Raw genomic sequence first — 15,130 nt, 5'->3', positions numbered from 1 at the left:
TACCGCCCGAAGCAATTTACCGACCTGTCGGGACCGTTATAGGGAGAAGGAGGAAGGTATCACACACACACGATCAGTCGTTCGTTAGGACAACGTCATCCTGTCACTTCTAAGGCAAACACAACGTATAATTATAGAGCACATTTCTCGTTCGATGCTCTAAACATTGTGGCAGGATACCAGCTGCATATACTGTTTGACCGCCCTCGCGCAAGGCATGGCTCATTTACCCCGACCCTAGTTCACAACAGAAAACAAACTAGTTAGCTTGAGCCTCCGAGTCTACAATCAGTACTGACAGTGGATTGATAGTGGTGACATCTAACGGCGTATCGGTAATCACGCGTCTCGGATTTTGGAAATGCCGCCGTTGAGTCAACCATGAATAGATCACATTGCGAAAATGTGGAAAACTGAAAACCGGAGCATTCTTGGTGACATTGTATCTTTCCGAGGCCGCCATAGGCCGGATAGACGGAGCGGCGGCTTGCCACTCATTAGAGAACGAATGGGTCTCGTGCGAGCAAAGGAAAACACAACCGCGGATCGGGTTTTAGCCTTCGTTCTGTTGCCAAAGCTTGCGGGATATCCCAAATACCTGACATACACCAACAGCGCCTCCTAAGCAACAAAGACCCGTTCCATCTCCAGGCTGACTGCTATCAAGTCTGGCGTTGTATCGCGTGCCTGAACCTTTGCAGGCTTTTGGAACTTCTTCTCCGACCCACAAATCAACCTTGATCCACTGTCCCTTTGGCTGACACTGAGATTCAAATTGTCGGAACACTTAACAAATCATTTCACACCCGTTGATTGCGGGATACATGTCAATAATGTCGTATTTCAACATCAAGAGATTAAAACTAGTGAGTAGATGTCATCTGAAATTAGATTGCAAGAACCATTCCACTTCGAAATTGTACATTGCCTCAATCCGGTGAAGAACTCTCTGGGTGTGTTTCGGTAGCAACAGAAATCGGTCTTTCAGACCTTCGAGGCGCGGTCTTAGCAAAGAAGCTTGGTGCTTGAAGTTCCGTCTTGACTGCGTTCGACGGCGCCCTGACTTTGGGAGTCTATCTTCCAAGAACTTCGAGAGACGGCGAAGCTTCTCCACGCTCGCAAGTCCACCGATACAGATAGAGGATTCAAAGGGACGCGGTTCATCCGGAGGAGAGATTCATGATCTTATGAAAGACGGTGGACAGCAGCGTGGCGGATACCAAAAACCAATCTTTGCCATTTTTGTATAGTATTAGCGGCTTAACGGTAAGAGCTGCACTATATCTTGTCCCGATGTTTCACCAAGAATTGAAAAGCTTGTGTAGCTCCAGTTCCTCTAGGTATATCCACCCAACCATGAGAGACTCTTCCAAGAGCAATTTGTGAACGAATTGAAATGTATTAAATTCAAGATATCGCTGTATGGCTTGAAGAATAAGATTTTGTGCGCGGAAAGGGATGCTTGCTATCGGAACTCCGAGGAGTGAGTATAGACTTTGTAGTACTATTGTTCGTGGCTGTAGATTAGTCGGCGTTTTCCTCAAATTGTAGCTTTAACTTACTAAAAATGGTATCGACCTTCCCTCGATAACGTTCAATTAAACCTTTTACTGATCTGAGAGCAGTCTGTTAGAAACAGCTTCCAAATTGGTAAGACTAGTCGTAAGTTCATACCTCTTACTTATAGGCTGCAATCGCCAGAAAGATCTAGTCGAGATGCCCCCGGCCACGTACTAACTTGTTGTGGAAAAAGCAGTGCTATTATTAGGCTGACCTTATTCGTTAGTCGCTGTATTGTTCTGATACCGCTGTATAGAGGCACTTGGATGGTATCGTACCCACACGATTGGCCGCGGTACGGAAAACCTTTGACTATTAGAGCTTGATCTTCCGGCAGCTTTAGCACCTGTATATGGAATATACCTTGTCGCTGGCTCCGACTTTGACGCCTTGGACGTGTCATCCTGGAGTAAAAGGGAAGACGATAGGTCTGTTAGGTGGAAGAGGAACTAGAATATTAACGGGACTAAAGTTTTACGGACGAGTTTCTATGCGAAAGCGGCGAATTACTACGAATAATTACGGGATTCATGTAAACATTGATTGCTTGCGACCCAGGGTACTAACAGCGTATGATTGTAACGTTGCAACGTCGCGAGGTGGGTGGCGAGAGGAACCAGAACCTGGCTTTTGGTAGCTCAACATGTTCATATGGTCGTCCTGGGAACTGGTATCGGTTCCTATCGTTGGATTTGCAACAAGGTGTAAACATTTTATCAGCTCTCTGCCAAAAAAGACAATCATCATCCTGGACTTGAGAGCATCCTCATCGTGTCTGCGACATCAGGTAATATAAATTCATTTGAAGGCAACATTAGTTGGCTGCGAGCATATATAGGAAAGAAGTATCATTTGAGCTGTGCCTGGCTATAGTATGGGCATGGTTGATTCTAGCGAAACTAAGGGGTGGTGCTTGGGAAATCAAGCCAACCAAGGGTACCATCGAGCCACGGAGTCAGGAAACACTGTTTCAGCGTCTGTTCAAGCACTTCACATTTATCAACGAGACGGTGAGACTGAACGTAACTGCAATACAATATAAGTTTTGGCCAGTCTAGCAGAAAGTAAATGCTCGGATTTAACGCAGCCATGGTAGTGCTTGAAATCCCCACTCGCTGTTTATATATCAGACGTTTGAACCCAGCCCAAATCTGCCTGTAATCAACGTTGATATTGTTAGCACCTCAACAACATCACCCAAGAAGCCCAGCCGTTAATCAAATCAAAAGTCGTCATGTCGGGTAGAGATTAGATCAAAATAACTAACTAATATACGCTAATATAGTTATAGCCAATAGTTTTAGTGTATTAGCCTAAAAGGTGTACACCACTTCCTTCCATATATGCGAAGGGGCAGAGCGGCCAAAGCCCAAATGCCTGAAAATGCCTGATTTTACAGGTTGGTGCCTTAATTGACGCCTGGTTTTAGACCGCTTTGGACACCGCTCTATACTGTGTATTGTAAATTGAAGCTATTCGCACCGCACAAATATGCATATTTGAAATTGAAGCTATTCCCACCGCAATTTGCGGAGAGGATATGCGGATATCCATGGATATTGAGGATGTTGCCGCAGCCTACTGGGTCGAAGGGTACGACCCAAAACCCAACCCAGACTGGGTTGGGTCTGGGTTGTGTCTTGGTTTTACTGGGTCGTGCGGAAGACTAATGATAATGATACAGAGAAAACTGTATTGGACTCTGGAGAGGAAAAGAAGGAGAGAGGAAGCTATACTAACTAACTACTAGAAGTCCTACGATCCGGTGTCACGTGTCATATCACATGCTATCGCGTGATCTCTAACAGATATATAGTGTCGAATATATCCTAATATGCTATACGGTCGCACCCAATTAAAAAGAATTTAAAACACTATGATGTTTGATATATTGAATAGAACTCTACAAATTTCCGAACTGATCCTCTTATAGGAAGGAATTCTAGTCTACTCGTAAAAAGAATTCCAGTCTACTCATGGCCCCACTCTTTCCTCCCACAGTTAAGCCAAAGTCCTAACTTTAGTCTACTACACTGCGCTCACCCCCATAGTTGACCAAGTGACATTTCCGTATTGGTCAACAATCGACAATCCGCGCACCGAATTTCGTCTTCAGTGGTAATGGAAATGCATTTATGCGTTATCGATGGCAGTGCACTAAAAATTGAATTGTTAGCTACTGAAAGTGGTTCGAATAAAAGAAAGGTGTGAAGTCCTACCTTGCCGGTGCCTGCGGGGCAACAAGCAACGATGTTCTTGCAGGAGGGGCCATTGTCGGTGTCCTCGGTTTGAGCTGTGTCATGTTAGATGTTGCTTTTGGATGTCCAGAATTGGGCAGCTCATACAGAGGACATTGAGATCGTCAAGTGCGCTGGTCTTCGCGCAAGCGGCATTGTCGTTGCCGAGGAGGCCGTTTAGGGCACCCTTGGCGAGGAGGTTACCGAGAATACCATCGGCAGACAGGTTCTCCTTGGAATCACAGCAGGAGATATCGCCAGAGCTGCACTGGTCCTTCGCACCACCAAGGGCGACGGACTCAGAAAGAGACATGGCGGTGGCGGAGGCAGCCAGACCAAGGACGGCGGAGACAGTGAACTTCATGGTAGTGTTTAGGAAGGTTGATTAGATGGGGAAATTTGGAGTTTACGAAATAGATACTTTCTTTTGTTTGAGGTGATAGGAGCACCGACTTTATATGATGGCATTTGACTCTTGTTGAGTAGGCTTACGTATACCACTGCCACCGCAAAGAATCTGATGCCGGATGTGGAATCTCTCTTGTGCTGGGAACATATGAGGGACTAATGGCATGGAGTACGTCATCTCGGCGGTAGGGTCTCGGGAATGTCAATCTCGTAATCCGGAATGTGAATGGACGACGAATCATCAATACGAGATGACTATTGAACTTGAAGCTAAGCTTACTTTGTAGAGATTCCTTCTAGTGGATGACTCAATGAGATATTAGATGTTGACGTGGCAATAAATAAAATCCAAAGAAAATATAGAACGCCACAAAGCAAATCAAACTCTTGCTGTCCTATTAACGCAGCAGATATTGACGTTCGATCGTATAGAAGTCCATTTGCTGTCTGATCCAATTTTTGGGGGCGTTCAAGGGCGTTCGACTTTCCTGGGTCCTCGTGGTTCATTGGGCACATTTATTTCTAAGATTAAATGGAACAACTACTGGTGGGTTCTATTCAACTACAATCTTGTAGAAAATGCAACCTTATCTTAAGGTAGGGGAAAAGACTACGCCTAAAGAAGTTGCAATTTCAATCATATCATTTAGCCCTGCTGTTTTATTTCGGTTAGTTTCCTTTGAAAATGCCGAATGTAGGCTTAGGGTCCTAAATAGATTGCTCCGAGGAGTTGAACTAGGAGTGCTAGATTGACCCGTATACCAGAGAGCATACTGTCTGGAGCGGTCTCCTCTTCAATACCTGCCTTCCTTACAGCTCCATAGCTAACACAGTGTAAAGGATAAATCCATACAAACTGTCAAAGCCAGATCTCGGAGCGTACCGGAAGTGTGTGTGTGTGTGTGCGGGCGCACCCGGAGTACAGAGTGGGTTATGAATTGGTAATCTGGCATGTCAGCCATCAGGGTTGACAAGGTGGTCTTTTTGGTAGAGCGTTGGTTTCAGCGTTCTTCCCGATTAGATTAGTTAATGCGGTTTGTGCCAGATTCTTACCCTTTACATATATGCAGTTTGATCATACCTTCGCTGTCCTTAGTATACAGGTCAGTATCTCACTGCATCAGCATCTCGACATTTCAATCAGCCTGCTTTCAAGTCAGTTTTCGCTTCTTCTTGTTATTGTTCATTCTCATCGTTTCTTGACGATTCTTTCTAATCTGTCACAATAGGGGTATACGAGAAGAAGCATAAATAGGGGCTTCTTTCCATGTACGAAGAAGATAGACAAAATCAATTATTACTTTTCACAGTATATTGGAATTTTCATATTCATAGTATTTTTCATATACTATTTTTGATCTCACATACATGCTGTATAGAACGCTGTTCTATAAACAACATCCTTATCTGACCTACGATAGATGCATGGGATGGTTGGCAAGGGTTATGAGAGTTGATTCGTAAAAGCTAGTATATGATCTGGCAGAGGCCAGAGGGAAGGAGGAGAGAGAAGAATGTTGAATTCTCTATCTGAATGAGACTAGCTAATTCTATAGTAGCTAGCAAACATGTTCAGCCTGACAAACAAGACGCCAATAAGCTGCCTGCCTGTCACAACAGTATCTCGGGATGGACAGCAACCATTATACAGACTTTTAGTTGATCTAGTCAACACTACGTAGACCCTTGATTGATTTAATAAACACTTGGTCTTTGACACCTTTACTCCTGTCCGGAGTTGTCAATCGCGGTGCACTGGTTTTCAAATGTTAGGCAATAGCACGATTAGGTGTGGTTATTACTTTTGAACTCACAGTTGTGGTTCCCTCTGGGCAGCAAGCAATAATGTTCTTGCAGACGGGTCCCGATTCACTGTCCTTGATGGAGGCTTTGGAGCTGTCAGTGCCATTGTTCTGGATTTCTTATTTGACCGGGACTAAGTTGACTTACCAAGGATGCCCAGCTCATCGATAAGGCTAGTCTTAGCGCAAGGCGAGTTGGAGTTACCCAAAATACCGTTCAGAAGGCCTCCGGCGAGAAGGTTACCGAGAATTCCATCGGCCTTGGTCTCCTCTTCGGAGTTGCAGCAAGAGATATCACCAACGTTGCACTGGGACTTAGCATTTTCAAGAGCAGCAGAGTCTGAGAGCTTGGTAGCCATGGCAACGGCTACGGTGAGAGCAAATGCAGCGGCTCCGGCGAGCTTCATTGTAGCGAGGAGAGTATTAGGGAAGGTATTAAGAAATAGTTATAATGTATGCAATTTTGATCTGCGTTGAGATTGGACTACGAGAGAGTAGTAGCAGCTTTATAGCAATTTGTGAGACTGGCTTTGTATCACTCCTATCAGGTTGATGTAGAGTCTTGACCGTTTGCAGATTGGTACCAGGTAGAATCCTCCTTATTAGGTGGATACTTGATATGTCTAGGCATCATGATGGCTGTTACTTCAAGTCAGAGTGGGTTGGAAGCATACGATCGGGTGACTCTTCAATTACTGAAGGTGCCTACTATCGCACTCAGTAAACAAGCTAAATCAATGACAGCTAATCCTTTACGCAAAGGAATCTTGTATTTCTTTGATGTGCTGACTCCACCCTTTTGCGTTGCATGACCCGGAACCACAGGGATAATGCATTTCTATGATGTGTTGGCCCCACCCTTGCCTGGCATGTACCGGAACCACAGGGACAATGTATTCAAAAGGATATATAGGCATCGAATAATGTCTGATAAGGCATACACTTCTTCGTTCCCACTGATCAAAGCACTTTCAGGGCAAGGTATTTTCTCTTTTGGCCGAGATGACCAATCATGATGTCATACATTAAATAGACTCAACCTACAGATATCTAGGCCCTAAACAGGAACCTTAGTTTTAGTTATGGTCCAGTGGTAATGCGCTTTGTCCAAGAAAGACTGTTACATTGGTTCTCGCTGTATCTTGTAGTAACAGTGTCCGCTGTGTGTAAAATCAATCGAGACTCCGAAGTCCCGAAAGCTAGTTTCTTCAATCTTCCACGTATCATAAACCCTCAGAAAAATCGCAACGGTGAAGATATGTGAGGGGTACGGATTATGTACAAGTTTAGGTAAATGTGCTGGTCACTCACCCCTAGGGCGTTGCTGTTCCATTCGTCATCGTTCAATTCAACTGATCATAGGATGAATCTGCATTCGTTGAATGGTCCTGGAGGGGTTGTGGACCGAATTGGTAGAGTGGCTAGTCCAGGAACTGGGGCGAGGAGCGGACGAGAAGGGTGAGGAAGTAGGTGAGTGAAAGTTGAGGGTGGTTAGCGACATGGATTTATCTCAGTGGAGGGTGTCGCGTCAAGACGGAGATTGTTGGCAGAAGAAAAAACATATCGGGCCGGCGAGGGACTCTGGCAAACTCTTGTGCTGGTTAGATTGACTCTGGGAATCAATACGTTGAACCTGGGAAACTCAAAAGCATTTCTAGGAGCAGTCTATCCACTGGGAAATACAATTTAGCTCCTGGGGCGCTGACCAATTTCCAGGTAAATGAAGATCTACTTCTGGGATCTTTGCTCTACGTCCCTGACTGAATACAGACTGGCTCTGGGAACACATTGGTTAGATCTGGGGCCTCTTGCGCTCCGAGAACCCTACTTCTGGATCCTAGAGTCAATACCTTGCCTTCTGATGTCGCGGAAATCGCTCACAAGACACCTTCAGACATGCGCACAAATATGAGTCATCTGATCACTCTCAGAAGCAATGTGAGGGTTTCACGTATCCGTAGATGAGGACAGCGGATTCAGATCAGTAATTAATATTCAAGAAAGCTATAGTCGGCTCTATATACAAGACGTAGCGCGAGGAAGCAAAAGAAAGGTAGCTTCCTCGCGTTCAGGAACCCATGTACACCATGTGGGTCCCGCGCAGATCATATCTCTATCCGTTCCGTATGCATGCTTGATGTGTATCCTTGACAAGCCTTAGCCATAGCCCCAGGAACCACACTTGAGGTCCCAGGAGTTAATGAAGTTGATTCCTGGCGTCTATTTGGCTCCTGGAAGCCGCTTATATGCTCCCAGAAACCGCACTAAAGATTCCGGGAGCAAGAGAACTCCCAGGGCCAGGACGTGCGTGGGGCTGATAGAGTTGTCAACCGGAGAGCAATTGGTTTATTAATAGTGGGCAGCGAGAGTCTAGTTACGTACGATTTTCTGGGACTGTGGTGCCTGGGCAGCTCACATTTTTCTAGCGTGGGGGTTGGAAGCCTTCACGACTACCAGGGCTGTTAGATTAGATATTTACCCAGGGCAGGTAGTCATCTTCTTTTATATTATCGAATATTGCCTCGGCTTTAAGCTACACAGACTCTGCCTAGCGGGATCCGTGCGCAAGCTGACCGCCTTTGGTGGAGGAGGTTTTGGAGACCGTAACCCCCCAAGGACCATAGGACCTCCTTGGTCTCTCATAAGGGCCCCTGAAAATCGAGTGGAGGCCAGGGAGTACTCCAGCTCCTAGGAACTCATTGTCGAGCTTTAGGAACTAAGGTTTGTTATATTGCGTTGAGGAGTCCAGATCCTTTCCATCTATTGCTGACTGGGATTCTTGTTTTGAAAACGAGATTTACCTCCCGTAATGCGTGAGTTAGGAGCCGTAGAAAGAACCACATGGTTGCTTTCCAAGTAATCGATTCCCGCTTTGTAGGAACCTAGGCCGTTCCTGAATTGCTTATGATAATTTCATACCGCAGAGGAACCAACGTCATCCTAGGTTTTGATTTCAAATATTGCCACAATATGTGTCTTCTGTTACTGCACTTTCAAGATAGTCAAAATGTCTCTTGCATCTCTCGGTTTTCTATTCAAGTCATACACCAGGCCATCGCGAGTATACGCGAGTATACCGGGGCTCAAGTGGTGCCTCAGGTTCCAAATATTCCGTTGAAGGACATCTGCAGCTATCATGGACGAGGCCAGGGCGCCCTGGTGCCCCACAAATTGACAAATCCCCTGCTGCTTGACAAACGGCCCTCCAAAATGCTTCACAGTGCCACAGACAAATACTATCATGAGAATCATTCGCCTTAATGCGTGGAAGGAGTACAGCCCTTCAATTTCATGCACGCGGAATCTTGACTCGTGCGGTATGAGAGTAAGAGTCCCAACTAGACCTTGCCATATTGCTTTTTGGACTGCCCGTGGTCTATCTCCCAAGCCTAAAACCGCTTCATAGATAAACTACTGGTACAGTAAGATTTCAAAAAGGCTTCCCCTTCGAACACCTCACGGCTTGTCTCTCGGCCCGTACCCGAAACCACACTAATCCGAATTTGGATTTGGTATTGACCATGCTTGGCTCACAATACATGTCAGATTACCACTAGTCCTAATCCGAGCTAGTGTAGTGTCGGGTACGGGCCGAGAAACAAGCCGTGAGTGTTCTAAGGGGAAGCCGTTTTCGAAATCTACTGTAAATACAAGTTGACCGACTATATTGTTGGCGGTATCGTACTAAGGGGACGTACTGTATCCAATTCCGATATTCTTGTGGTATCGAATAGGGATCCCGTCAAGACTGTACCTTTGTTTTAAAACTGTTTTCGAAAATCGCTGTATGCCTGCTCGGCACCGGTTTTGGGACGTAATGTACAGACTGCAATCGATTTGAACAATGGCGGGACGGGCCGCGATGCGAACCCCTAAACCGCCCGACCGCGACGAATATAAAGAATCACCGCCACGATTATCGAGACCGAAGCGCACCACTAGACTACCAAATAGTTATACTCGAGAGTAGGAGATCGGCACCGAATAGAGAAAGACACGCTATTAACAGAGGAAGAAAACCTAAGATAAGCTAGTAGCCTAACGTGATATAGTAACTTCGGACAACTCTCCGATAGAGAGCGACGACCTAAGTGCTACCTAACTTATGAAAGAGGTTATTAAACTTAGGCGAGAGATTAGATAGCGAGATAAATTATATAAGGTAGAACTTTAGAAAGTTAAAGAAGAATTTAGTACCGCCCTCGCCGAAGTCTAATATAATCTATAGGCCCTAATAGGTAGACCTCTAATACTATAAGCCTACTCCGAAGTATACACTTAGAATAGCTATAATAAGATCCTCCTCGAAATCTAATCCCTATATAATATAATTAGCCCTTCTATTCCTACTAGTTCCCTATTCTATATAGATTTTACTTATATACCCTTAACTAGTTACTTAAGTAATATACGAACGCTTTTATAGTCGAATATAATACCGACTACCTTTACTAATATATTATACTATATAATAGATACCTCGAAAATAGCTAATAATAAAAATAAAAAGATATCTATAGGCCCGATCCGGGCGGCGGTTAAAATAGAGATCCGGACGATAGATGAGTATATATATTAGCGCTATCGCGCTATTATAGTAGATCCGAAAAACACCTACCGGATCTGAATAGTATATCGCGATAAAGCCGAACACTAGCTAGTTAAGAAAGTGGTGGAAGCGAAGATTGGTAAAGGAGCCTAGGTACTATATAACGAGCTATACCTAATCAAAGTCGATAGCGTTAATAGGGCTGTAGTTTTAGACGAAAAAGATGACGTATTATCTAACTAAACGTGAGAAAATAGGGCGTAGTGTATGATAGCTTAATAAATGATAAATAAACTCGAGACGTAGCGGTATTAGTGATCTAAGAGCCCTAAGCGAGGAGAATTTATAGTAGGCTTTTAACGACCCTAATAGGATATTATAAGTAGACGAAGATAGTTCCTTCTATCTAGAGGGAAGGTAGATAGATAATCCGAAGTATGCTATAGGTTAATAAAGATATAGAAACGGAGTAAGTGGCTATAGAATCCCCGGATCTAATAGCGGCGGTTATCTAGCTCTCTAAGCGATTAATTTTTATAGTATCGGTATATATTAAAGGGGGAGATACTTTAGCGTTAGGTAATATATATAATTACCTAAGAAAGGTAATTATAAAGGTATAGCGAGATATAAGCGCTATAATAGAGGTTATAGTTATAGGAGACTTTCACCGCTATAATTAACTTTAAGAAGAAGACGAGGTATCTTTAAAAAGATAGGGCGAGGCGGATCTAATTATTAATTTTATAAATAAGTTTCTTTTAGTGGTTTATTTAAATAGGGTATAAAGATATAGTATAGTAGTAGATAGAGCGGGGATTATAAATCGATTATCGACCTTATCCTAGCCTCTAATAATTTAATAGATTTAATAACTAAATATATAATATATAAGGTAGAGTATAGCTCGGATCACTATACTATTAGGACTATATTCGATATACTATATTTAGCCTTAAAATATTAGGAACGATTTCTACTAAAGGACGTACTATAGAAAGAGATTAATACTAGAATTATAAATACTCTAACCGCTACTTTATTAGGAGGTATAGTATAGTAGAAGACTAACCGCTTTATAATAGCGGTTAGTAAGATAGTATATACTTTAACTCTAAAAGTAAAACTATTACTATATATAAAACGATAGTAGATAGCCGATTTAATATCGCTATACTATATACATATATATATATATATATTAGCGAAATATATTTATTTCGAGCGCTAAAATAGGACGAAAAGTACTATATTTAGAAAAGATAGTCTAAAGTACGATAAAATAATATTATAATACTATCTATAAATAAAAGAAGAAGTATTAGAATAAGTTTCTTATAGATAATAATAATATCTAGAAAGCTACTAAATATCTAGAGTTAGGAAAGGACGCAGTATCTAAGAAGCTACTATAGCTTATTAAAGTAGATAGGACTACTATTAGAGACTATTAAAAGTAAGTAAAAGAGCTACTATCTAAATTCTTTCCCCCTCTATCTAATATTATTAATAATAAGGGGACTAGATTATAAAGAGAGCTAGTAGAAATATCTACTATTAGCCTAAAGGAAGTAGAATAATAGCTTTTTATAGCGTAATCTTAAAAGGCGCTAGGTAAAGATAGTCTACTAGCGATAGTTTAGAAGATAATATAGCCTATAGTTAAATATAGGGTTCTCGACTTATTCTAGGCATTACTAGAAAAAGGTATATTACTAAGATAATAGAGATATATAAAGATTATACCGCTTAAAAAGCTAAATAAAGAAAACTATACTATTATAAAGATATAAAGGCCAATTTCGCTCTTTATAATACTAGGTAAGATACTAGAATTTATAGTTATAGATAAGATCTTATATACTATAGATATATATAGTTTACTCCTAACTAACTATTTTAGAGCCTAAAAGTAATAGTCTATAGAGTAGGCGTTTATACTTTTATAAAAGTAGATTTATATAGTATAGTGTGGCCGATAGATATTAAGTTTAATTAGCTTCGATATTAAAGGCGCCTATAATAGGGTATATAAAAAACGACTACTTTATAGAATAAAAGTGTAAGGTATACTAGTTAACTTAATCTAGTAGATCGAAGCGTTCTATTCAGAATGAATAGCGACTATCTAAATTAATAGGTAAAGGTTAGAGGTCTAGAGCCTCCTATAGGCTAGCCTACTTTAAAGCTCGCCTCTATCTCTAATCCTATTCTTTTTCTTTAATATAGACCTTATATAAAGATAGATCGATAGCTAGGGTAGAGCGATAGTATTTACAGATAATTTTACTATATAGGTAACTAGGCTAACAATCAAAAGTAACTAGGAAGGTATTAAAGTAGTTATTAATAAAACGCTCGGTTAGGAGAAATAGAATAGAGCGACCTTTAAAATAGATAAAATAGCTATTATATACTTTACTCCTAAGGCTTATAAATTAGACTAAGAACCTTTTACTATTAAAGGATAAACCGTTACGCTTAAGGATTATATTAAGATCTTAGGCGTCTTTATAGAGATAAAACTTAAATATAAAGAATATATTATAAAGGTAGTATCTAAAGGCCTAGAGGCCGCGATAGAGCTTCGATAACTTTAAAGTTTATCCCTAGCGATAGTACGATAGCTATTTATATTAATAGTAGCGCCGGTTATAGACTATACGTCTAATATCTAGATATATATATATAAAAATAAGGCTATAGGGCTAATAAACTATATCTAAAGGGTAGGAGCGTAGGCGATTATAGGAATATTCTTTATAGTTATAACTAGTATAGTAGAAGCGGAGGCCTACCTTACTACTATTTAATACCGTTTCTAGAGATAAGCTATAAAGAAATAGATAGATATATATACCCTATTAGAAATTAACCCTCTTTATAAGAATATAGTATAGATTAAGAAATTTAGAAGATACTATCGTTCGCCGCTATATTAAGTAGTAGATATACTTAAAAATATTAAGATAGAAATACTAGAAACTATTAATCCGTTTATATTAGTACTATAGGAAGTACGTATATAGGCTAATATTAAAGTAACTCTATAGTTACTAATTATACTAGGTGGGTTAATATAGATAGTAACTAGTAGTTCGGTATAGAACGATTTAGTCGGATTTAGGGTAGCGATTAAGAGATAGCTATCTTAGTATCGAAAACTAAAACTAAAGACTCGTTCTATTATATTAGATATAAGAGTAGAGTAAAACCCGTTCTCTATAGAGCTAGTGGCGATAGTATAGCTAGGAATTTATCTATAAACTATATAAATTAATAAAAAAGCTATAGAGAAATAGAAACCTAATTAATATCTAATAGATCTTAATAAATAAAGATAATAAACTATAGGGTCTAGCTAAAGAATAAGCTAGAGCTATAATATAAGAAGATACTCTCCTATAAAAACGCATTCTAAGAATAAAGTTAGTAATACTAAATATTATATAGTCCTAAGTAGTCTTTAGTAATAACCTATTAGTAAATATAGGGAGTTATATAAAATAAGTTAATATAGCTCTCTTAAGTAAATATATCTAATAGCTATATAACCGATTATCTTAGAAAGAAGCGAGCGTACTAGCTTAACTCTAAGCTAGTATAGCGAGAGAGAAGGCTACGCAGGAATGAAATGATACAGGGGAAACTGTATTGGACTCTGGAGAGGAAAAGAAGAGAGAGGAAGCTATCTGCACTAACTACTGGAAGTCCTGGGACCCGGGCTGTCACGTGACAATCATATACTGATCACGTGACTGCTCCAACAGAATTAGCGCTATTTATATAAATATATTATTTTTATTATTATATCTATTTACTATTTTTTAGCCTAGGTAAGCTCTTTATTAATTTTCTACTATTTATATAATACCTTTTACTACTATATAGATAACGTCGACTAGCCCTATTAGTATTATATAGATATAACTTTAGAACGTTATAGGTATATTTAATAGGCCGAAAGGTATAACTATATATTTAAAATAGCTATATTTTATTCTAAAAGCTATTTTCTATTCGTTACTTTTTTATAAGCGAATCCGGTAGTAAATATCTTTAATATCGACTTTACTAAAATACTTTACTTTTAAAAGGCGGTTAAAGATTTCCGAAATAAAAGATAATAGGTAGCGATTCTTAATCGAAATATAATTAAAACCCTAGTAATCTATATATAAATATAGACCTCTATCTTTTTTTAGAATAAATAGGATTAATACTCCTATTAGACTTTTTAATAGTCGGATTCTCCCTTTTTTAATATTATCGATAAAATAAGCCTATAACTCTTTAAGCTCTATTTATAAAAGAGGATAAATCGGACTATAAAATAGAGTTTTACCTTCTTTAAGCTTAATTATATAGTTAGAGGTCTTTATCTTTAGTAGTATACTAGCCTTTTTATAATTAAATATATTAAGATACTTTTCTAATTTAAAAGGGATTCGGTCCTAATCTAGTTTAGATTCGCCTATACTTTTATTAAATAGCTATACTTCTTTTAGTATTTTAATTAGAGTATAGATAATAATAGCGTTTCTAGATTATTTTATAAATTTATAAGATTTCTA

At 40.1% G+C, this 15,130-nt stretch overlaps 3 protein-coding genes across 3 annotated transcripts; 1 reads left to right on the top strand and 2 right to left on the bottom strand.

The window, feature by feature from the left end:
- Window positions 1-3,693: 3,693 nt before the first annotated feature.
- N7519_008055 (uncharacterized protein) lies at window positions 3,694-4,161 on the bottom strand (the record flags this gene model as incomplete). The annotated part of the gene is made up of 3 exons (XM_057294831.1): window positions 3,694-3,717; window positions 3,780-3,853; window positions 3,906-4,161. 3 exons carry the CDS (start codon window positions 4,159-4,161, stop codon window positions 3,694-3,696), a joined length of 354 nt encoding a protein of 117 aa, XP_057149642.1.
- Window positions 4,162-5,927: 1,766 nt separating this feature from the next.
- Window positions 5,928-6,414, bottom strand: N7519_008054 (uncharacterized protein; the record flags this gene model as incomplete). Its single annotated transcript, XM_057294830.1, has 3 exons — window positions 5,928-5,960; window positions 6,020-6,093; window positions 6,156-6,414. 3 exons carry the CDS (start codon window positions 6,412-6,414, stop codon window positions 5,928-5,930), a joined length of 366 nt encoding a protein of 121 aa, XP_057149641.1.
- Window positions 6,415-9,851: 3,437 nt separating this feature from the next.
- Window positions 9,852-10,129, top strand: N7519_008053 (uncharacterized protein; the record flags this gene model as incomplete). The annotated part of the gene is made up of 2 exons (XM_057294829.1): window positions 9,852-9,973; window positions 10,060-10,129. 2 exons carry the CDS (start codon window positions 9,852-9,854, stop codon window positions 10,127-10,129), a joined length of 192 nt encoding a protein of 63 aa, XP_057149640.1.
- Between the last annotated feature and the right edge of the window lie 5,001 nt (window positions 10,130-15,130).

The sequence above is a fragment of the Penicillium mononematosum genome (genome assembly GCF_028829835.1).
Source record: "Penicillium mononematosum strain IBT 11891 chromosome Unknown utg000003l:1.0-8172316.0:1.0-8177699.0, whole genome shotgun sequence".
In the NCBI taxonomy this organism is placed as follows: Eukaryota; Fungi; Ascomycota; class Eurotiomycetes; order Eurotiales; family Aspergillaceae; genus Penicillium; species Penicillium mononematosum.
The sequence above is the reverse complement of the archived record's forward strand: the minus strand, read 5'-3'. Positions and strand labels throughout refer to the sequence as shown.